Raw genomic sequence first — 26,492 nt, forward strand, 5'->3', positions numbered from 1 at the left:
TCTACTTAGTTAGTTTTCATTACGTTTACACTACAGATACAATATATGTTGCAACAACCAAGATTTTTAGATGATGTAATTGAGGGTCATGCATATCCTTAAAATCAAACAACGTAAATACATATAGATTGCCTTATATCTGGGTGTTACCTGTTCTCACTTCAATGAAATTCTGCTTGGCAGTTAGGCAGGAAATCTACATTACATGATATTTTTTTCGGGTTTTATTTCATGTCCCATTAATCTCCCGCAATATGTGAGCCCATATTTTTAAATTTATTACGCTATATCGGCTCTATGAGAAAATAATTTGTTTAACATACTATACATGCTTATTATTTTCAAATTGTTTAGCTCAATTAGCTTTATTGATTTTTTCAATCGCCAACTTATTCAGAAAAACTAGTGTTTTGTTTCAAGTTATGTGTTTATAATTATTTACAAAGAGTCTCAATTAATACATGATATGGATTTCATTTGCGTAGTCAGTTATTACGCTCGGCTAAACGACACTGATATGTTTCCTCGTCTCGATGTCTTTGGTGTCCGTTCCATAGCAACACAGGTTAGATGCGCGGCAGATGTACTCGCCTTCGTCCGCCTGTGTCACACCATCTATGACAAGATTGCGCCTTGACCAGCTGGTCCCCTGTAATCATGTATTAAATCAAACCACAAATTGCATGAAACCATCACTTAAATCGAACATACACGCAAGCTAATGATTTCAGTACTTTGGAATTGAATTGTAGAAAAATAAAACGTGGAAAAGGGCTGCGGACATTTAATACATCGTAATTTTATTACTTAGTTTATCTTGATTGTACAAAACAAAAAATGAAGAAGTTAAAGCGGGTATATACGATTTTTTATATGTGTTTAATTGTAATATATTGATAAAATATGTTACAATAACACAAAATAGGCAAGAAAAATTATACATTAAAGCCGAATTTCATAAAATGCAGCAAAGACAAATTAGCGCCCCGAGCCGATAGTGACGTACATATTTTCCTACAATAACCGAAGCATTCGTCTTTGTATTAGGATCGGAGATAGTGTTCGTGTGTCGTATGAATAGATATCGTTGCAGGAATTCAAATAAACCGTTAAACTAAGTTTAGATGCACATCGTACATGTATGGTATACATGCTGGCGAATTCGGCTGTACAGCCGTTTTCAGTTTCAGAAATAAATATCTGGCTTATTTCGCATTTTTCGAAACATGTTCTTCTTAACTTTTATTTTAATTTATATTGAAATATATATATAATAAGTTTTTTACACAGTTTATATAAATTCATAAATATTTGACAAAATCGTATATACCCGCTTTAAGCAAAATATTCGTTGATTTCGAGGGTTTCTGAGCTTTAAGTCATCACAATAATTCTTACATTCGGTAACCTCCATATTACGTGCTGTGTTGGATAACCATCGGCGATACAGTGTAATGTAACCTTGCCTCCAAGCGGCAGTTGGCTTCTTGCTTTTATTCGCACGTTTTCAGCCTCTAAAATAAAGCACACCCACCGTGAAGCTTTGACAACAAGGTGAGGTAGCAAAACATCGCATATGTAATATCCTGTATAAGTAAATGATAACCGTCGCAGGTAATATATATATATATGGAATATATCACGATCTGGAAGGATAACGTGTGTGTGTACATTTTGTATTCAATGCAATTTAGGATGACTTAGTTTGAACATTAATGGGCAAATTAATATAGCATTTGCATACACTATGAAAATTTTTTATTGGCCAATGCCAAATCACGAACAACAAAGAAAGATGGTAATCGATCATTTTGGTTTATTATGACGGCATGCATTTGATAAAAGCTGTGCGCAGGACAAGTAACAATCGGCGAGAAGCCTGATATCTATTAGAGGAAATGTATGATACGGTTTCATGAAGCAAAACTCGCTTTTCAGTTAAACTAGATTTTACATACGTTGACACGGAATCCCAATTCCTCCATGACAGACATTTATAGTTGCGCCAGCTTCTTGGACATCTCCGTCATAACATCCGATCCCTGGCTTATCAGTCGGGTTGTAACACGTCCTCCAATGAGACCTATTCCCCTTTATATTATACATTGCTTCCAGGCATATGTCTGGTTCCCACTCGCCCAATCCCAGAGCTATGGATATAAAACATGTTTTTTGAAAACCTAGACATAAATCTACAAGGCAAACAATTTATAAACAGTTTTGCATAACAACTCGGTTATGGGTAGTAGTTGTTGTTTAATGCACAAGTCATTGAATCATCAATCCTTCTTTTTTATTTTATCTTTGCAAAACGTGCATATTTAGCAACCACATTTCCTACGTCTGGTTTGACCTAGTTTATGTTGTTCTTAATACAATGCCAACTATGTGTAAATATTACATTAAGCAGAAAAACTGTATTATAAATATTTCTGCCGTTTCAATCATTTTTTAATACCGAGTGTCTTGTGTATTATGGTATTAATGTAATTGAGAAAATAAATAAATATGTTTAAACTAAACCATGGTTTATTAATAAACAGAACCTGTTATCGTCTTATTTTATACTGTTTAAGTAAAATTTGAAAGACGTACTGGAAGAAAGAAAAGTCCTTCAACTTAATAATTATTCGATAAATTTTGCATGACCAGCGAACAAGAAGTCGCCATGTCATCATGCATTAGTATCAGCTACATGATTGTGTACTTAACATTTATGTGAACACATGTTTACTTACGAAGGGGAGGATTTGTCGTGGTCGTTGTTTGAGGCTAGGTTAGGGCTGTCGTAGACGTTGTTGGTGGGTGGGTTAGGGCTGTCGTAGACGTTGTTTGAGGCAGGGTTAGGGCTGTCGTAGACGTTGTTGGTGGGTGGGTTAGAGCTGTCGTAGACGTTGTTTGTGGACGGATTGAGGACTGTGTGGGTTGTTGGGTGTGGTGACCGGTATCAGGTTTGTTGTAGGAGTCACACAGGTTGGTGTCACAACACTTCGGATACATGGGGTCGGCGAACGGTACAGAATTACAACTCTGTAGTGCAAAGTAAAGCATGGATGCACTATCGATATAAGTATGTTCTGCATATACAAATAGGCCTTGCTGTGTGAAAAAGGGGTTTAAAGCATGTGCGTAAAGTATCGTCCAAGATTAGCATGTAAAGTCCGCCCAGGCTGAAAATGTTAACAATGCATGGATAGCGTTTAAAGATATTTTCATGTCAGTTTTGAACTCAGTTGCACCTGTTAAAGAAGTTTGACTCAAACAAAGGACTGAACCTTTGATGTCAGCTGAGATTTTACATATGATAAAAGTTAGAGACGCATACTTGTATAAGTTTAGAAAAGAAGGTTTCCATGATGATACTCTATGTATTGTCGATATAGAAATAGTGTACAAAGACATGTTAATACTGCAAAATCAACTTATTTTTCTGAACAGATTGCTGAAAACAGCGATAAGCCCAACAGTTTATGGCAGCAACTGAAACAACTTGGCTATAAATCTGGTAAAGCTGGAAATTATAATATTGTTTTAAATATTGAAGGCGAAAACTGTCACAGTCCTAAAAAGGTAGCCTCTCATTTTAATAACTACTTTACTACAGTTGCATCAAAGCTTGTTGAACAGTTACCTACCCCTACTTAATTGTTTGATTTAGACGCTCATACTTTGTTAGATTTTTACAGAAATAAAAATGTTAGTAATAGCAGATTTGCCTTAAAACATGTTTCTGAGTCTTTTATTTTCGAAGAACTAAAAAACCTTAAAACTTCTAAAAGCACTGGTCTACATGAAATTCCTGCCAGATGTTTGAAGAATTCTCCTAGTTATATGAAAATACCTGTAACTTTTATTGTAAATATGTCTATTTCTGAAAACTATGTAACTGATAATATGAAGGAAGCAAGAGCAAAACCATTGTATAAGAAAGATAGCAATCTTGATGTTGGAAACTATAGACCAGTCTGCATTTCAAGCATTGTCTCAAACATTTCAGAAAAAGCTATATATACACAGCTTGAAAAGTAACTAGAAGATAATAATTTATTATATGAATTACAATCAGGTTTTAGAAATTCATATTCTACGGATAAATGCCTTGTTCATTTAATGGACCACATTGGAAATAATAATGCTAAAGGACTGTATACAGGAATGGTTATGTTAGACCTACAGAAAGCGTTCGATACAGTAGACTACAGCATTTTATGTGGCAAATTAAAGATAATGGGAATTGACAATACATATTGGATCTTGTATTATTTATCTGGAAGAAAGCAAACTGTATGTGTGAACAATGTATTTCTGAATTTGAACCTATTACTTGTGGTGTACCCCAAGGTAGTATTCTTGGAACTCTTCTATTTTTATGTTATGTCAATGATATGATTATTATTATTGACCCTGATTTTAAATTGATCTTATATGCTGATGATAGTGCTATCTTGTATGCTCATAAAGACCCAAATGTTATCTCTGAGAAGTTAAGCAGTGTCATTGATTCTTTTTCAGACAGGTAAGTAGACAATAAATTATCACTACATTTAGGGAAGACTGAATGTATTGTAAATGGAACAAAGACAAAGTTAAAACAACTGAAAGATTTTAAAATTGAATGTAAGGGGCATACAATTGAACCCACAACTGCTGTAAAATATCTGGGTGTTAGTATTGATAACACATTATCTGGTGAAAATATTGTAAACAACATTGTAAGTAAAGTAAACTCTCGTCTTAAATTTATGTTAAGAAATGCAAAGTCTTTATATACAAGAACTAGAAAATACTTATGTTCTGCCTTGATTCAGTGTCACATCGATTATGCTCTTTCCTCTTGGTTCAAAGTTTAAATAAATGTCTAAAAGACAAATTACAGATATGTCAAAATAAAATTGTTAGATTTTTTTATGGAATGGGTCCTAGGGATAGTATTAATCAATGTTACCTGTCAGATATGTCATTTCTAAATATTGAAAATAGAAATGAGCAATTAAGACTGAACCATGTATTTGAAATTGTTAAAGACAAGTGTCGATCATACTTGGAAGAAATTTTTATCTATGCTAAAGATACTCATTCAAATGCAACAAGGGCAAATACATACAATTTTAGAGTGCCCAAATGTTATGGTAAAGGAAATGTTACCTTTTACTACAGTGCAATTAGTGATTGGAATGCTTTGCCAAATACAATAAAGAAAATTGATAATAGACATAAGTTCAAATTAGCTGTTAAGAACCATCTATTGTGCTTAGCTAAAACACTTTAATTGTAACAATATTAGAATATTTGTGATCAAGTCATCATGGCAAATATATTATAGAAACATGATTGTAACAACTAACATGTATACTCAATAATAATTAGGGACTTATTGTTCATTTTTTGCAACTTTCACATAGGCGTATATTATAGTAAGTATAACCGGAACAGAACCCCATTGGAAATAAGCTTTCGGGCGGCTTCCATGGGCAATCCTACGTTTTTACACTATATTATCCAAGTTATTTCATTTTACATACTTAGTTCCCCAAAGTTGTGAAGTTGTTTCTAAAATATATCTAATTACCAGTCTAAACTGAAAGTATGTGATAGTTAATATATGTGGCATACATGTTTAACTGTGATATTTAAGTAATATATTAAAAAACTGTCATATTTAAGCAATATATTAAATACCAATAGAGTAACATTTAACCATATTTTAAGTGTGAGGTAGTTGCTGATCTGTTCCCTTCAAAACTAATTTGAGTTGATACGCCTTCTTAAAACCTTTTTATTTTGTCGCACTTTTGAGTTCCTTTTCATTGTCATATCTTACTTCATATTATTTTTACGGCAGTTTTTAGACCACAGGTTTTGTTCAGCAGCAATCTCTTAAATACTTTTAGTAATAATTGATATACTTTTAGAAATAATTGTTATATAAAATTGATTTATAACTTGTATATTATGTGTTTTAAACCTGAATAAAAATCAATCAATCAATCAGGCTAATCAGGGACGACACTTTCCGCTTTTATGGTATTTTTCGGTTAAAGAAAGTCTCTTCTTAGCAAAACTCCAGTTTAGGCGGAAAGTGTCGTTCTTGATTGGCCGTTGCGGACTTATCTGGGACGACAGTTTACGCACATACATTAACCTCATTTTTCACAGAGCACAGCACAAATATAGATCAGGAAACATCAAAACATAGTCTCATTACAATATATTTTGTACGAGTTAATATTTTTGACGTACATGTTCAGCATAAGAATGGCTTAAGCTTTACATTGTATATTACGAGAAAATACTATAATTACTTGAGTAAATAAAAGTTACTGTAATTTATTTTTTGCAAACGTTAAAGTGTTGATTAGAATTGATTTTCCTTAACAATTTACATTTATGCCGATATGGCAAAATGTCCGTTTAAGGCACATACTTTTAATATTCTTTTTCCAGTGCTGTTTGTATTGACTTTATTAATACATTGTCATTGCAATTTTTGGATAACTCGCACCTACAAAGTCGTTCACTACAACAGTAACTATTGAAGTGAATGTCCGTCAGTCCATTTTGCTAGGCATGACTCAACATGATAAATAAATAAAATTCGACATGCCCAGTTGCAATATGTTAAACATGTATGCTGTATTTAATTTGTTTAACAATGTTTTTTATTTATTTATATCATTGCAATGGATGTATAATACAATCGCCTTGTAACCGCTTAAAACGTGCAGTATACGCAAATTGCTTTACCTTTGAATCAATACAAGAAGTTTTGTAAAGTTCTCGGCCGTTTTTGGTTATTTTCATCAGACCAAAAACCTGAAAAAAAAGCGTTTACTGTGTTCAATTAGTTGCTTTTATTGTAATCTTTGTATATTAATTGTTCTACTAAATAAAATGGCTGCTTATTTTACTGTCCGATTACAAAGTGTGTATTTTTAAAGTGAGAGTTTGTCCGTGTGTTGACAGTACGAAATTCTACGTTTGAAATGCATTTTTATTTCATAGAAAACAATGATGAGACACATCATACGGAGTAATATCTTGTCGAAGCCCATCGGTAGTTGCAATGTGCAGCAAATAGTTAATAACGCTTATTTTACCTGGACATATTTATCTGAAGTAAAATTTCCTTAAATAAAACTTGTGTTACTTCCAGTCACATGGATTTAATATACTACGTCCTTAAATTAAAGATTTGATGGTAACAAGAGTTTCTCCCCTGGCCTTGACCTATCAAAATGATAAAGCCTAATTAAATATTAAAACTGAAGCTAACTTGATCATATATACAATACATTTTTTAATTCAATTTTATTAAACATATTATATGCTAGTATTTAATTGAAATTAAATTTGAACTAAACACAACGCGTACTATTTTACACAATTACCTTTAAAAAAATAAAATGAATCAAAACAATATTTGACTAAAGCTACCTTTTTTAACATGGCTAAAAAGTTTACCAAAAAATCAATATGTTCAAAATCAACCTTAATGGCCCTTTTTTTATTTTTTAAACCTGTTCAACAATAACATAGCAAACACTATAAACATTAATGACTGATGCTGTGGGCATGGGTGATTTTGAAAAATTTTATAATCTCAAAAACAACATTCAACATAATTCAAGTCTTCAAAATTTCATTTTGAATGTATTCCGGCTAATTAAGTTATATTTGTATTCCACATATACCTATTTAGAACAAATAATCAGCTTTAAAAGTAATGCAGTATATAATTTATATATCACTTAAACGCAAAGTTTGATTTGTTTCATATATCGCCAATAGGCAGTGACGCCACGTAAAGTGTCTATTTTGTTTTTGTTACCTCATGCATTTGTTCCTCCTAAAGAGTATGTAAAAGTAATATTAAAATAAACTGTGAATATGCATGTTTATTTGCCGACCGGATCCGACATCTTCAGAGCAAATAATCAATCTACAATGTGATGTTTCTTATACGGCATCAATCTTATTGTGGGATCATTTGTTGTTCATGGACTGCTCTTCTGTAACGTATTTGGTAAAATATATTATTTTTTAGATTTGAATTTCGAACCTTCCACTGTATAATCATCTAGACCACAAGACGGGTCTCGGCATTTCGATAGTTTTGTTTGGAGGGAATGGGAATTTTGATACATTAATTTGATATTTAATGATAAAACATTTTAGGTTAGGACGTTTTCTATCACTTGTTATGTTTGTTGTGTTTTGCTTTACATTTTTCATTAAGTAATTGGCATTGAGAATTAACGTATTATTTTTTGCAGTTTACCAGATACTTCCTCATTTTTTAGGATTGTGTTAGGGGATAAAACACTCAGTTTTTCTGTTTTTGAATAGATAATTAGGCGTGTCCTGGAATGTTTTATGCCATATTTAATAACTTCCATCTGATAATTTTGCTAAGATTTGCTGAACATTCATTTCCAACGAATAGTAAGAACGTTAATACTCAAAATCAACGAATATTTCGTACAATATTTCGAAAAAATAAAGTTAAAATGTACCTTAAAGTGGGTATGCACGATTTTGTCAAATATTTATGAATTTATATAAAATGTGTAAACAACTTATTATACATATATTTCAATATAAATTGAAATGAAAGTTAAGAAGAACATGTGTTGAAAAATGCGAAATAAGCCAGATATTCAATTCTGAAATCGAAAATGTCTGTACAGTCGAATTCGCCAGCATGCATATCATGCATTTACGATGTGAATCTAAATTTAGTTTTAGTGCAGACTCGTTCAAACGACACAAAGAAACAATTTCGTTTTACGTATCATTTTAATTTCCTGCAACGATATCTATTCATATAACACAAAAACACTAACTCCGATCCTAAAAAAAAAGACGAATGCTTCGGTTATTGTAGAAAATATGTACGAAATATCTTCGTCTTAATCGGCTCGGGGTGCCAATTTGTCTTTGCTGCATTTTATGAAATTCGTCTTCAAGGTATATTTTTTCTTACCTATTTTGTGTTATTGTAACATATTTGTATCAATATATTACAATTTAACACATATTAAAATCATGCATACCCACTTTAAGGCAATTGCAAAACTTTCAACGCTAGATGTGGTTTGAAATATAGATTGAAAAAGATTCAAAATGCTCGTTTGTTTGTGTGGAGCACTATATTCCATCGTAATTTGCCATTTCTATTCATACGACACACGAACACAAATGTGGTACATCAACATGTGTTTAATATATTGTTCCGCAAAAAACAACGAAAAAATATTTTGTATCTTGTTAAATCTCTTTTACCAGACAACATCTAGAGTTGAAATGTTGGCTATTGTTATAAGGAATATAGATGTTTTATGTGCTAACTTTATTGTTTCGAAATATTGTTCGAAAAACTCGTTGATTTTGAGAGTTAATAGGCTTTAAATAATTGTTCAGGTTCTGCGTGCTAAACTACACAAATTATTTTATTTTGCGTGGTTTGGAGGGCACGATATTAATTTGATAAATATGTCATAACATTTTTCATACATGCAGTTTGTAACGTTTTATTTCCACGATTGCGTTTAAAATGGCCTATTGCGCAAACAACAGGAACATAGAGACCCCAACTTTTAAGGCATCCTTCGTAAGTCGAATTTTCGAGTGCTATACACAAACAAGGACGAGTGGACGTGACTGCTTCAAACACATGCATTCAAGTTTCAAAGTTAAACGACTATCCGGCATTCTGCCTCTGGCCAAGTACATGTATACAAAAGAAATATGACAAAGACCGAGAATCATACAATTATACAAATTAAAGATGAGCAAATATGACAATCAAACAAAATATGTATGAATTGTAAATAAAATTATGTGTTTCAGCATTCAATTATACAACAGTTAGACTATTTAAAGTCTCGCCTCTATGTTTAAATGCTTTGACCAAACATTTTGCAATGTATTCATCACTGATATGTATTAACTGATGGTAGGCCATGATGTCTGGATATTATTTTAAAATGTAAATCGTAATATAATTGACAACATAATAAAAAGTGATATTCACAAACATTCTGATTTCTTAACGTGATTCAATTTACAGGAATATGTTAACAACTTGCCTCGTTGTCTTTGCAAACGTTGATCTTGTTGCAACTTTCTTTTGACGGCGCGATTTGCTCATCACATGCGAAACACACAAGTTTTACAAGATATGAAACATTTTATGTCATTATAACCACAGGAGACAGCAAGAAACACGACCACGTTCAAACAGTAGCATATGAACAAAGAGGGACATTAACCACAACACAAGGAGAAAACTGTGCTCAACGAGGCAATTTTATGCGGCAAATATCTCAGTACATGTGGAACATTTCAAACCACATTAAGAAGATACACCTTAATGAAAGAAACCGTAAGTTTTGGTTTGCTACTCTGACAGCTACTGAGACAGCTTGAGGTTTTTCTTTGCTTTTATGATCAGTATCAATATCAAGCATGTGATGTTCAACCTAGTTAATAAAGGGAGCTGAATCATCATATATGGCGACAAACAAATCTCGCACAAACTACATCACGCAATATGTTTAAAACCAAAAGGTTCGTAACGGTTGTATCACTTGGTAAAGAATGTCATGAACATAACATGAGTGTTCACAACGGAAACTCGAACATAATAATTGGAAAAATTGGACATCATTCGTTACAGTAGATAACAAATATTACTAAGCCCCCAAATTGTAAAAGCCAACATTGTCACTGATGTTAAACACGGTTCAAAGTTCACCTTTCTGAAAAAAAAAATAGAATACAAATCTAAACTGAAATAAGATTAAGTTTATAATTCACTACAAACAGTTTTCATTCAGCTGTATATGCATGTGCAGCATTTCTGTTTCACGAACTATTAGAATCATGACAGCTCCACTATTGTTCTCCGCGTTATTTTATTTCAAGCGAGACCCGTCCAATAGTCATGAGTTATATTAGAATCTTACTTTATGCTTTACAGTGGTTTATAGAGAAATATCAGTGAATTAAAATTGATGATTCACTGTGTCAAACAGTCAAAAATAACATTGAAAATTATCGTGACCATAGAAAAAATATATTTTCACTCGTGAATTAAAATCGATATTACACCGAATCCAACAAATATCCTCTATATAGTCGTTGTTGCATATTAATATATATCAGGAACAACAGATTATGCTTTCATTTGCATTTATATTGTGTGTTTTTTATATTTTTGCCGCATCATTTGAATGTATAAACGTATGTTTTATACGTGAAATGATAATAAAAACAATGTAATGAATACGTAAAAAATCATATCTGACATGTTAAGAATGCATAACTGAAATGAAAAAAATAAATAAAAACACCTTAATTTTGTGCTCTACCCTTTGCTAAGTTTACATATTTCTTTAAAGACATGCGTTTGAAAATTCAAATAATTCAAATACGTATTTGAATGCTTACGTTCGTTCCCGCAAAGTTCGTAGTTACAAAGGTCTTTGTTTTCGCAATATTGAGATAATATGATGTTTTCTCCTGCATTTTCTATGAAACGTTTTCCACCTGCCAAACAAAGCTGAAATAAGCAAAACAATGGATTCATTCCTTCAATATATCAAACCACAACCATGGATTTAGTATTTAAATATTTTATATCGCAATAAATGGGGTTCGTCTTTAGCGATAAATACCCCAATACTTGCTTTAACGTGCTGAACAGACATGAAGAGATTGAAAGCCTAATAAAAGAAAAGTACAACAACATCAAAAAACACAAAACTAACGTCAAAGTCAATTAAAAGTTCTTTTCATTTGAAATAGATAACATTTTTCTGAACGGTTCGTATTCAAACATTTCTGTATTTTGTTCAGTTACTTAACATGTAAATATTGAGATTCTGTTTTTTCTTTTCACTAGTGTATCATTAGTGTATATTGTCTATTATCAAGACACAACATTAATTCTTAATACACTTGCAACAAACTTTAATGAATTGTAATTGAAATGAATTTACTTACACAACTTATTCATTATTGAATCTATTTAATCATTATGATATCCAGGAAACGTTATTAAAAAAATTATTTCACTGGAATTAAAGCCTGTGGCCACTGGAAGTTAAGCTTTCTAGTTTTCACTTGGGTAAGGGCTATAAATTAGTTATGATATGAAATACTCGTATTTTACAAAATATTGATTAAAACGTTACTAACAATGTATTATGTTATCTATTCTGATTGATATATTTTCCATAAACGGAAAGTTATTTAAATATGTTTTGTAATCATGTTTCATGTGTCAGATTCTTCGTGTGTGTAATGATATATAATGGACTATACACGATAAATAATAACGTCAAAAGTAGATGCTGGTTTGCATCATTAATTCTTCGTCGCGATTCCACGACATACTAACTTGAGGGAATAACTTACTAACTCGTTTTAGCTAGTTGGCTATGTCGTGGGAACGACTTAATCGAGGGAACGAGATAGCAAAAGAGAAGGAATGCAAACTAAATAAAAAAAAGAGTGAATTGAAAAACAGCGGTGCAGTAAATACATGATGGGTGCATTAAACAAAACAGGAGTTTAAAAACGAGTTAACTATGTCGTCGGAATGACTTACTTAATTGAGGGAACGAGATAGAAAACGTGGACAACTAGCAAAAGTCTATTGGTCCCCGAATTAGTAGGGTTAACGAGTTAGTCGTTCTCTCGAGTAAGTATATCGTGGGAACGAGATAGAAAAAGGGGATTGAATGTCATCTCTATGCCACCGTACTTACGTGTACGCATACATTACATTTTACGCACTATGTATCCGAGGTAAACACAACATACATGCACATTCACCCTTTAAGAGTCAGATTTATTAATAAGGGAATCTCACACTCTTATCACGGCACATAGTTGCGTAGAGGATATTTCCTCCCATCTGGTATTGGTCTGTGTAACACGACTGGAACATATAAACGAATAATATAGATACTATTATCAGATATTATCCAGCCTTTGAACAAAAGTCATGTACATTTAATATATGTGACAAGTATTAATATTGTTGTTGTTGTTGTTGTTATTCAGTTCCATTCATTATACCACAATCTTCTACCAAATAACCATAAAAATGCCCTATAAAAATGAAGGCAATCCTGCTAAAATGTAAACATTTTTGTTTTCAACATCTCTTTATATTCAATATTGCTGTTTAGCTTTTCTGATCATAAAAGCTCTGATATTTTCATATCAATTATATTAATATAGGAAAATAACGAGTGAAAATAGAGTTATTAATTGACATGACGTCGCCTGTCAATCAAATCCTTATCTAGGAATTGATCTACCAATCAGCGATCGATTAACCGGGCGCGCGAGTTAGCAACGAATTGTCCGTCATTTGCTAGACAAGCTATGTCTAGATTAACTTTTATTTCAACGAGTTTCTTTTGTTTTCCTCTTTAAAAAAACGTAGATTAAAATGGTAAAACGGTGTCAATGGGGATTATGTAACTCGGGAAATCGATATCCTGTCAGATTAGTTGGTGGCATTAAATTTATATCGTTTCTAAAGCCGAAAAGAGATCTTGAGAAGTGTAAGAGATGGATGAATGCAAGCGGTCGTACCCACGAACAACTGAACGTCAACACTATCAAATACAATTACAATATCTTATTATCGAATATACTAGCAGATTAAAATAGTTTATGTTATCGATATGATCGTGACTTAATAGTTCATGTTTTAATAGTTTTGTCAGTTACTAGGTGATTAATAGAAGCAAGGTTCATCTGCATTCCTTTAATAGAAGTAAAGCCCAGCATGAAACCTAATTCATGCTGTTTTATTACTCTAATAGTAATGCACTTTATTGTCATTATACATGTTATTTGAAGGTGACACGTAATATCTTATCTTAATAACGGTATTTACATATGTGCAGACATGTGGTGTCACCAATGAACGCTTTTAATCCACACGTGGAGATCGAATGCCTAGTTCTCATTTTTTCCAACGAGTTTCGTTTATTTTGTTAAAAAAAAACGGAAATGAAATATCGCAAAACGGTGTAAATAGGGATTATGTAACTCTGACATTCGGTATCCAGAAAGATTTCCAACGCGGAAATGCGGTCTTGACAAGAGCGAATGGAAGTTTCTAATGTGTAGAATTACCGAGATTCCCTTATAGAACATTAATTTATTTCAAAAACTGGAAATGTCATATAAGCAATAACTAAGCATTATTAAGTATGAATTATATCACGTGTGCATGTAAAATAATAGAAAATATTGGTACTCACTTTGCGTTACTTAACGAAATCCCCGTTATTAATCTAGTTGTTGTGTGTGTCAGAAACAATTGAAAACCATTTTATGTTACTATTTTAATAAAAACGTATCGATAAATGCCATTGTATAAGAGTTACTATTACTGATATAACCAATAAATGCGGTTACTTGGGGGAAGTCGGTACCTGCGCGTGCATCTGATACTAAAAGCTTTATTAAGTAGCCTGACTGAATTTTCCTTCATACAACGCTAATTTATATCAGACAATGACCAAACTGATTGTGTTGTGCACTTTCAATTATAGTGATTGATAAATGTCAAATAAGCAATGTTTTAATATTACTAATATCACTTTTATACGTAATAACATGTGGGATTTAGGTACCCACTCGGCGTCAGAAAGCGCGTGAAACTTCAACGAAATCCCAGTTATAAAGCGATATTTCGTGTCAAATACACGAGGGAAAATGTTTCGTTAATATTTTCGTAAATAACATGGGTAAAAAGCGGTGTATACGTGGTAATTTATTGCTAATAACACCATTATACGTAGTAACAGGTTCGATTTTGGTAAGCGAGCAAGCGTTTGAGAGCGTGTTTAATGTACCGAAAAAAAATAGCTGATGTTCTCTATAAACGTATATTTTTGCATTTGCATAATAACTAAATGACACAACCCCCTTTTACACGTGTTATATGGTGTGAAAAGGCCATACCAATCATACGGAATATCGCGTAAATCTATATGCAATCTATAGGCAAAGAAGCCATTTTGGTGTTAGCTTGTCTAGGTTTGCTACCCGCTGAGCCACGTGATTAAGTGGGCGGAGCGATCATCGTCCAGGCGTCATGTCAATTGCAATAACTCTTGTTTTTATTTTATTTTTTCTTCTTTAAAAGCATATCATAAAATCCACTTCATTCTATCTATTTTACTCAAATAACTTGATCCAGATAACTATCGGTAATTATACCACACTTATTAAACAATGAAAGCTATGGCGTCAATGTGATATGGCATGGATTGAAGCGACAAATGTTTTAAACTATTTTGTGTTTAAATTAGTAAACCACCACACCATTAACCATAACTATAACACGCAAAATAACGTGAAGACAGGTTACTGATCAGCATGTTCTTACTAATAATATGTATTGTTAAAAACAAAACACAGCAGCAAAAACACTCCCGGAGTGTTCTCCACATTGCTCCACGTGTTGACATGTAGACAGATAAATCGAGGCGTCAGAACGTAAACAGAACGTTGCTGTGGAGAAAACGTACGTTTACAAAGACAGTATGAGTGTATACTGCACATACTCACAACCAATTACTGACTTCAATATGATGTTCAGGATAACAACTATATAAGTGAGTAATTGTAAGACTATAACACAAATAGATGTGAAAATACGACAGTTAACTTATTAAAAATCTAGCTTTAAAAAAGTAAACTTTTTTACTGAAAAATTTTGATTTCTGCGTTGAATAAGACCGAGATCGTGAAAATCGCTGCAAAATTGATGAAGCCATTTTGGTGTTAGCTTGTCTAGGTTTGCTACCCGCTGAGCCACGTGATTAAGTGGGCGGAGCGATCATCGTCCAGGCGTCATGTCAATTGCAATAACTTTTGTTTTTATTTTATTTTTTCAAAGCGATGCACCCTGTTTCCGGTTGATTTCGAGTTGAATACCTTGTTATAGATATAGTTGATAGTGAAATTGTTTCTTTTTTTAGAAAAGTTGATTTTTCGTTATAATATGATTATTTATCATTTATAATGATGTTTTCACTTATTAATATCAAAGCCACACGCTAATCACCTGTGCATTGAACACGTATTAAAATATTGAGTAAATTATCACTTACTTTCCTCTAAAACAATATTATGTGTATGATGTTTAATACATAGTACACAATCAATCTTACTTCATCATTAATGTCTTTGTTTGTTTGTCCTCTTAAGGGGAATTGTTGAAGATTGTCAAAATGACAATTTTCCTATTTAAGCAGATTCAAACAATAAAAAAACACTGTTTTTTCGAGTGGCATATACAAATCATTACGATGACTTTTACATACAATTCATCTTCGTTAATAAGTAAACATTTGCAATTGTTAAAATGATAAAGTAGTTCAAACGCGAAACGATTGAATAATGTGGCGTATTATTGTTGCTTTGTAATTTTCCTTGATAATACATGGAACGCTGATATAAAATGATAAAAAGTATAAAAAGCATGGCATGATACAACAACTCGGATGGACGCAAGGTTAAGGCGATAGCTCCTTAATCATTGTCTGTGCTTTTAAAATTGGAATTTAGTGGCAAAAAGGCAGGCTTATGTTTTATGTTTGAATGCTATATGTTATAATTTTAATATCGTTATGTATTGAACTGTGTTTAATAATAAACAATTGTTACCGTGACGGATTGCTCTGTCAAAGCTCTAGTTTTGAAAACAAAATTCAATTATTCGTTTAGTAAACGAAATATCTCCGTAACAACAATCCTGATTTATCCATGAATACTCCAAACCATAAATAGGTATAATTAACTTTTGAAACACTAAAGTTCCTTCCAGAATAACCTACATTTTTACCTTTAACATATTAAAGCATTATTAAGGGTTTCAAAGATGTTCACCGATATTTAAAAAAAAAATCTACAAATGATATAATACACAAAGGAAATGCCTTTCGTATATATTCACACAGAATGGATGTCTTCACACATAAATAATTTTTCGACATGTATTGTTTCAATTGTTTTAATATACTCGAACCTTCAACTGTGTGATCCATACTAATATATCATCAAAGTGTTAATATAAGTGTTTAGTTGATTTTTTTTTATATAACTAGCTGTATCATTAAATGAAGCAAAAATATACGTCTGAGCATGAGAACTTAAATATATATGCGATGCGCACCCACACAATTTGAGGGTAAATAATAATCGCATGTAATTGTAAGACGATGCCATGTATATCTGCTTGCCTTACATGTTTGCCTATATACTTTTAAATAACATTACGTTGTTGGATGCCTCTGAGAAACTAGCTACATCATGGGCGAAAACAAGACATTATATGTCGTGACTTTCAATAACTTAAAAGAAAAACCTCGATTTAAACATAACATAATGGACACTTACTGTTTGTAGAGTCTTTGTCGGCGAAGGAGTTATCATAGTCTACCTCCGTCCCCGGGCACGCGTTCCCGTTCTGGTTTAGGCAGGCCCGTTTGCGAGTTCGAACCCCTCTCCATCCACAAGTAGCAGTGCATGCTGTCCAGCTCTGCCAGCTCCCCCATGAATCATAATCTAAGATATGAAATGAAAAATCCCACGTATGAACTAAAAACTGGCAATGAAACCCTTTTTGTAACTTCCAAAATTGATCATTCAACGTCAAGTAAGGAATAATATGTCAAACAAATTTATAAGACAAATAATAACAACTGAATTCGGCTTGCAATTGTTTATTTTCTATATTATATTTTTCAATACAGATATACAATCCTTATATACATATAAATGCATGATAACATGTTATATACGCAAACTGTAACACATTAACATATTATATTAACATATTATGACGATATTTATTTGTATATAGATTATAATTGTGTTAGTTAAATATTGTCAACTTTGTGTCAATCATTCCTTTTTCTGTATAAAACATAACTGAGATTGAATAGGATATAGATGTGAGTGAAACATTATTAACAATTTAACAAAGTGGATTTGGGGATACAGCATAAAGCAATACCCTTAAAAGGCCTTTTTTACTGATTTTGGCATGATTTGAAGTGTGTCAGTAAATGCTTTATATTGATAAATGTAAAAATTGGATATAAAAAGCTCGAGTAAAAATACAAAATGAAATTAAAGAAAGAAAAGACACCCTCAACTGGGCTCGAACTACTGACTCCTAGAGTAAAAGTCTAACGCTAAGACCACTCGGTCATTTGCGCTCATACAATGAGTGATATATTTTATACTTTATGTAAGCAATCCTCTAATATCACAAAATATAACGACAACAACAGAACTCTCCAAATTATACAATCATTTCGCGTTTCAACGCTTTATAATTTTCAGTTTTTTAAATTGTCGAAAGATGTATATACTGGATATTTTAGAGCATGGTAAATGTTCAGTATTACTGTTGCCTGACAATTATCAACTACGACGAACATTTGCGATTCAGAAACATCTTTTTTAATTTTGCCAATTTACCAACACGTGAACATGTCCCTTTTAAATATTTCATATTTACTACAGAAATCCGTTCGACAGCAACGTCTTGTTGTCGGAGGCGCATCTTCCGAATCATCGAAACCACCATCGTCGGTGTCATTTGGTTGTTGCATAGAACGTCGTCCGATAAGGGCATGGGGTTCGATAAACATATGGTTCGCTGCGCATTTCTGTAAAGCAAGATACATTACGGTAAACAGAGCCTTCTGGTTTACGCTAGCATTGCCATGCTTCCTAAATCGGTATATTTACGTATTTTTCATTGATAGCAATCTTGTTTGATGTATTCATAGCGTCTGTGTATCATTTATGGACGTTGATATAAATAAATAAATTGCATAACTGATTTTTGTCATGGTGCATGACTAAATGTGTTGGGATCTATAGAACGTGATCATAGTTGGTGCTTGCAAATGGTAGATTTTTGTTTTGCAATTTATAAGGACGAAGCTTTTGTTTTCAAGCACAGAATATTCCCTTTGTATTTTAACCCCGATAATAATGTATTCCGGTGTACTATCACCCTGCAATAGGAACAGCGCCATGAATCTTGTCGGCGGACATCAGTGCCATACTAAGATTTATTTAGAGGCTCAGCAAGTGTTTACACATTTTTTAAACGTCAACTGGCATACGAAATTCTTTAGAATAATAATGTACGTTGTGACTTACTCGAACCCCATAACATCCAGTATGAAAGACTGCCTGTTCAGCGATGCTCAAATCCTCAATAAAGCAAGCCTCGTCCTGCCCGCACACTTGTATTCGGGGACATGTCGATTGCCCTTGCTGTTGTTGGCATGCGTAGCAAAGAGGGCCACGTTGCATTGAGTAGCCTGTATAAACGAACAGATGTATAAATTCAGCAGAGTATATTCGCAGTAAATCAAGTCAAGAAAATATGACACTACCTGCATTTGCAGTAATTGTTACTGTGATAAATCATCGTTATATATGTTAATACTTTAAATCGCAAACCAGCTGTATCCGACGGAAGGTCAATATAATAAAACGTGTATGTTATTTTATAAAACAAATATATAACGATATATACACCTCGGTATAAAACAAATGTATCACAAACATTACAATTATTAAACCTTGCTGTCTAAATCACTGCAGTGTGGATATTTGTACGCATGTGTCGCAAGGCCGAAAGCATTAGAGAATTATTCAGTCATTTAGTACCTGAACGGAAGCATACAACGATATACCTTTGCTTACACACAGATGAAGCATACAACGAATTACCTTTGCTTCCACACAGATGAAGCACACAATGAGTTACCTTTTCTTCCACACATAGTTGAAGAATACTTAAACGAATTACCTTTGCTTCCACACACAAATGAAGAATACTAAAACGAATTACCTTTGCCTCTTCACAGATGAAACATACAAAGAATTACCTTTGCTTCCACTCAGATGAAGCATACAACGAATTACCTTTGCTTCCACACAGATGAAGAATAATTACCTTTGCTTCCACACAGATGAGGCATACAACACATTACCTTTGCTTCCACATAGACGAAGCATACGACGAATTACCTTTGCTTCCATACAGATGAAGCTTGTTCTGGCTACCATAACTTTAAATGTCGCTTTTTCTTATTTTTGACCGGCGCGACTTAAAAGTTATGGACCAACCCCATTAGGTAAGTCAACCAGAAATTCCCTAAATGTTGACAGTTAACAAAGACCGATCCAAAGCAGCTTTTAAATGCAGTTATTGGCCCGAGTCAACCACGTGATCGAAAAGATAGACATTTTTCACATTCAACTGATATATTCGTTCACAAAATACTGTTTTAAACTTTTGAAATTGATCTTTTCTATTCTGACATATCGAGAAAAACGGCGATGCGACAAACATTCTTGAAATGCGAATCTCCAGAGATTTCACGGTCATATGACATTATTTCTATTTTTAGTAACATACCATGTGCTCAAGTGTTTTCAAATTCAGAATGACATTTTCCGGTATTTTAAATTATTCATGCTTGTGCTGTAAACAAATTGTAGTGTAAATGCTAACTCAAAGTAAAATACTTTAAATTACCTAATTCACTTTAAAATCAGTCTTTTAATCCACCAGACGTAAGTTGTTAATAATAGATTTCAGAAAACGAAAGTAATGTTTACAATTTCGGCAAACAATGTCAAGGTCGATCCGAAAGTATCCAAATGAAAACTCATCACGTGACAAAGCGACAATTGCGTCAAACTTGTGAATTTCATGCTGATGAGAGTTATTTTCATCTATTGTAAGATGCAAATGAAACAATTTGAAGCTTAAAATATGCCCCGATGCAGTAATTTATATTCATTCACCAATATGTGTAGAAATGTATCCAAGAAAATGAACTGTCTTTGATTTATAGCGTGACATAAATATGTTACGATTCTGGTTGACTTTCGATATGAGGTTCGCTTCAGCGTACAGGTCTGTCAATATTATATAACCTGTACGCTGAAGTTTCTTTAGCTAAGATGAAGCATACAACGAATTACCTTTGCTTCCACACAGATGAAGCAAACAACGAATTACCTTTGCTTCCACACAGATGAAGCAAACAACGAATTACCTTTGCTTCCACACAGATGAAGCAAACAACGAATTACCTTTGCTTCCACACAGATAAAGCAAACAACGAATTACCTTTGCTTCCACACAGATCAAGCAAACAACGAATTAACATTGCTTCTACACAGATGAAGCGTGCAACGAGTTACCTTTGCTTCAACACAGATGAAGCATACGACGAATTACCTTTGCTTCCACACAGATGAAGCATACAACGAATTACCTTTGCTTCCACACATAGATGAAGCAAACAACGAGTTACCTTTGCTTCTACACAGATGAAGCATACAACGAGTTACCTTTGCTTACACACAGATGAAGCATACAACGAATTACCTTTGCTTTCACACAGATGAAGCATACAACGAATTACCTTTGCTTCCACACAGATGAACATTGCAAACATCGCCAGTAGGACAGCACTGGCTGCAGACTATCAGATCACGCTTGTGAAGGGAACCAGAGTTACTCATGACACCATCATTATCATTATCTATTTCGTCCCACCAAGCTTTCGCGGTGTCATTATGACCTTCCGACGATAAATCGGAAAGTTGTATTTTGTGAACTGTACATTGCTACAAAATGAATGAATGCTTATAGTTATAAAAAAACAACATTCTACATAAAGAAATCATAAACGTAATATCGTTAGAGATTATGAATCGACCACGATAAGATAAATTCAAACGGATACCGATATTAAAATCACAATCCTTCTTTTGTTCTTCAGAAACTGTTTTCAAATCATGGCAGTGACAACAACATGTATAAAGCTGATGACAAAACAAACGAAGATATATAAAGATGTTTTCATAGTTTGCAGAAACCAAACTCAAAGGGTTTCGTTACTTCATAGAATTAACATACATTACATGTCTTCGTCGGTGTACATATTTTCAACGAAATACTTGTATACTTGTAATGCACATAAGACGTGTCGTTTCAAACAAATCCGCACTTATATTTTACTCCGATAACCTTGTGAAGTCCACAAGTACATGCACTTAAAGGGTACGGCATATGCTATTTTATATTTCAATTATGCATGTTCTTAACATAAAACGAAAGTGTTAGTTTGTAAAAGTATGATCCTTTGCCATAATCTACGCATACCCATTAAGCGCATCCTTTTTATTTAGAGCGCGGTAATAGCTGAAAAAGTAGTCCTGTAACTTGACAATTACTACTTTACCCTTTGGTCCCGGCATCGAAGTGTGAAAAGCATATGTCCACTAGGCGTCACATGGACGTCGGTAAAGCATTCCTTTAAATAAGAACAGCACAATGAATTTAAAGGAGCAGTTCACGTTTTTGTTGTAATAATTAATCGTCTGAATCTGGTAAGTACTTGCATATTTTAACCTTATAAACTTAAATTAAATAAGACACAGTCAATTGTCTTTGACAATCACACACTAATCATATGAACTGATTTTATTATTATTAACCAAATTATAGCGTCCATCATTGTAACTTTATCAAAAGTGACTATGTTGTGGTCGTAAAATATATTTCCTATTATAAACTAAGAATTGGTTACGTAAAATGTAGCAATATGTTGTTACTTTATAAAAGCGCTAGTATACTGAACATTACAGCAAATCAATTTAGAAAATGTCAACTTCCATTTGGACATCATGAGTATCTTCTGGGTTTAATTAAGGTAAGCAACTCCTACAGATATCGGGAATCTGGAAAAGGGTCTATTGTACACACACGATATTACCATTTAGTGAAGTGGAGCAAATAATTCAGCACCAAACTATGGAACTGCGACTTATATAGAGAATACTAGGTTAGCGTTGAATACAGAGAAGTTTATGTTGCGAGGCTTAGAACGCCGGAAGCGCGAGCCTTGGCGAGCGCTTTCGGTGTTCGAGCCGAGCAACATAAACTTCTCTGTATTCAACGCTAATCCTAGTATTCTATTTATCCCATTTGATTTTTTCAACGTGACGTTTAACATAAATAGATCTAATAACCTTAACAATAATTTTAATTCCGTCATTAAAGCGCTTAAAATCTAACAAATGTAACCATGCGTAGTGATATACATGTATTTGTTCTAGTACGCGAAATAGTCTTTAAAAAATTCACACACAAACTGTAAAAATATCACCATATGCCTACATTCAATTTTACGCAGTATGCGTATTTTAACACATTACGACCGTGAAAAGAAGATTTTACTTTACTATAATTTATTTTATTTTCGAAAGAAAATGATCAAAATCCAATATGGCGGCCATTACTCCTGACAAAATGCTGTCGATGTCAACATACATGTACACCATCGACGACCTAGTTCTGGCTACCATTACTTTAAATGTCGCTTTTTATGATTTTTGACTGGCGCGACTTTGTACAGGTCTGTCAATACTAAATTAACTGTACGCTGAAGTTTCTTTAGCTATCGAAGACCTTGACAATTTTGACGAGTAAACAGACAATTGCAGCGACTGACACTTTATTTGACAAAATATACAGGGCAATACGTTTTCCGACTTCGGACGACGAATTTCAGGACGCGCAGAACGTGTTTTTTTATATAATGTTATGGGTATGCCGTGTGTGATCCGATGCATCAATGGCGCCCATGTTAAAATTATTTCCCCGAGATCAGGGAACGACAAAAGTACAATCAAAAATCAAAACATGTAAGAACTAGTATCTTACCTTTAATTATCCTTTAAAATCCATCTAATAATCCATTTAACTCAATTATTGACGATTTTGCATCTAGGGTCTTTAATAATTATTTTAGCATAGTTAAATAAAGACCCTTATGCCATTTTATCACTTTATTCAAATGAGTTTATGAACGCGATAAACTTTCTTCTTCGTCACACGCTACGTCATGTACTCTACATTACTGCTGTTCAAATGAACCGGAGCAGTTTATCTAATAATAGCCGTTGGTAAACTCGGTTGCATTTGCAGATTTCTGCATATAAACATAATTATGTTTAAACTTGCACAGTGTTTTATTTATCTATGGTAAATGCCCTTATTGTACGAAAAAATAATCTAATATATAAATACACAAAGAATGGAAAACATTCAAGTACACAACAGATGAATGAGTAGAAAATACCCGTGTACAAATGGGACGTTCCCAATTCCAGGGTGGTGCTATTTTTACCATCTTATACTTTACACAGCTCTATGCCTAACGTGAATTAAATAGGAAAGCAAACATAGCAGATGATTCATGAACTGTGCGATATGTGTATGGCTTGTTGTACATTCTTAATATTTAAGTTAAATGTCAAAAGTATATGCTTTGGTTATAAACAGTGCACATTACACTAAATAATGTCATATGACTAGATTTAAAGGTTGAAGGTCGTATAATTTTGAAGCTCAAGTTTTGTCGACTTTGTTTCTTATGAAAAATCATTCAGTGGTAAAGTAAATATAAATAAAAAAATAACAAAACAAAAATCGTGTACTTTTATATTTTATTTCAACATTTCTTTTGGTGAATATGTCATATATATTTTTTTCTGCAAAATATGCACATTTTCTTTTCATGGGTGACCTTAAAATTCGATCAATGAACCAAACAATATCGACCTAATTTTAGCGCATATCGCATGACGTCATTTAAAAAGTAGTCCGTGCACGCGACAGGTATATTCCACAGTGTTGAATACAAGCAAGTATATTCCACAACGTGTTATACCGTCAATGTCGCGGTGAAAATGGGATAAAATGTGATCAGGGCACTTAAATCTAAACGGATGCAATTCGCCTATAAGAAATTGTGTTCACGAGTAAACATAATATATTTAAGAAAGCTCACAAACCATAATGTGCACAATCAGTAGTTATAGTAACTAAGCAAATAAACAATCAGCCGAGGAAACTACGACAAAAAACTGACCAGCCAGACAGCCGCACACATTGAATTTGGACCTAAGCCGAAAGCCGAGATCCGTTTACAGTTTAGAAATTCCTGGGTGGTCGTTGTTATGCCATTGGGTCCGAAGTTGACAATCGAGATACATCGATTATCTCCGGAATACTGTGTAAGATAGGCAGATTTAAGCAATAAATCGTCTTTTGTTCCAGAGTGCGAAGTCGAGTGTAATTCGGGTTTAGATATGGTACCGAAATATTCAGACACTGTATCAACCAGTGTTTAATCAAGTATTTTAACAGTAATGTTACACATTGACAACAATGTACATTCCAAAAATATATTATAATAAAATACATTTTGTTTCATTTGAATGTTAGATACACATGTATAAGAATGGGTTTCAGAGAACGTGGTTTTATGCACACGTTTGCCTGTGTTAATTGTATTGTATGGACCTAAACCGGTACCATAAATGAATAAGGACAAACTCTTGTAATGTGCAATATAATCAGAATGAATATGTTTCCAAAAGAAATAATAAACAATGTGCTTACCTCGTGCTGACCGCATTCGGATATTGAATTGCAATCATTGGGTTGGGGTATATCATTGCAAGACAGACATTTCAAGGCATTTGTTGAACGAAAAACACAAGGTCTAGGGTAAGAAAGCATATATTACGTAAATCAAGCAAAAATATTATCAGTTTATGTCTTGAGCATTTATGTTAAGCCGTAAACAATATTGTTTTTAGCATTACCAAGTTTGTTACCAAAGAAATTTCTTTATATCAATATAAAAAACATCCAAACTGATCTGTAAAATATCACTTATGTTCATTATCGTCTCTCAAAGCCGTACTCGTCGCAACTCGTCGTAACAAAAGAATCAAGCACGTGTTCTGTTTGTTAAATTTTGTACAGAACTAGAAAGTATATTTTTGTTATATTATCTTCAATTGAGAGACATGGAATAACAACATGACCATTTTTTGTATCCAAGCCATCACATAGAAAAGATAGTAGGTTTGCAAGAGACTAAGCCAACTATATATTACAATAGTAGAGTTGATAGAAATTGAAGTAAATATAATAAATAGTTTGAATCAGTAGGCATCAACTTAACACATGCACAATTTTATGCTTACGTGATGATGTAAACGTCGCAAGAAGCACATCGGCAACAGACAACATAACTATATCAAATGATAGCAGTACGTAATTATTCGATTAAATAAGCTCAGTCAATGTGACTTATTATGATAGAAAAACGTAATTTATTATACATCGATATGTAATAGAAGCATTATGTTAAATCCATATTGCTTATTTTATTACAAAGCTCAGCTAACATAATTCATCACAATGCCGTATTTGAGTAAAACAAAACATGTCGAGTTACCATTCATCTTAATGAGTCCAAATTCCATTAGGTTCTTTATTATTTTCACCTTATTGCAATATTTCGTCCATGACTTTATCTATGTCGATA

General features: G+C 33.1%; 1 protein-coding gene across 2 annotated transcripts; it reads right to left on the reverse strand.

Moving 5' to 3' along the window:
* Window positions 1–61: 61 nt before the first annotated feature.
* On the reverse strand, window positions 62–26,492 carry LOC127861029 (uncharacterized). Of its 2 annotated transcripts, XM_052399386.1 has the most exons (15): window positions 26,403–26,492; window positions 25,556–26,196; window positions 25,023–25,163; window positions 22,329–22,400; window positions 21,507–21,711; window positions 19,219–19,382; window positions 18,566–18,716; window positions 17,437–17,604; window positions 12,878–12,946; window positions 11,452–11,563; window positions 6,745–6,813; window positions 2,739–3,030; window positions 1,959–2,150; window positions 1,399–1,514; window positions 62–649 (listed from the first exon to the last, which is right to left on the reverse strand). In XM_052399386.1, exons 2-9 carry the CDS (start codon window positions 25,673–25,675, stop codon window positions 12,885–12,887), a joined length of 1,083 nt encoding a protein of 360 aa, XP_052255346.1. In that variant the 5' UTR covers window positions 25,676–26,196; window positions 26,403–26,492; the 3' UTR covers window positions 62–649; window positions 1,399–1,514; window positions 1,959–2,150; window positions 2,739–3,030; window positions 6,745–6,813; window positions 11,452–11,563; window positions 12,878–12,884. The 2 variants fall into 2 exon arrangements, with proteins under 2 accessions (XP_052255346.1, XP_052255347.1); XM_052399387.1 differs by lacking the exon at window positions 6,745–6,813.

The sequence above is a fragment of the Dreissena polymorpha genome, chromosome 15 (genome assembly GCF_020536995.1).
Source record: "Dreissena polymorpha isolate Duluth1 chromosome 15, UMN_Dpol_1.0, whole genome shotgun sequence".
NCBI lineage: Eukaryota > Metazoa > Mollusca > Bivalvia > Myida > Dreissenidae > Dreissena > Dreissena polymorpha.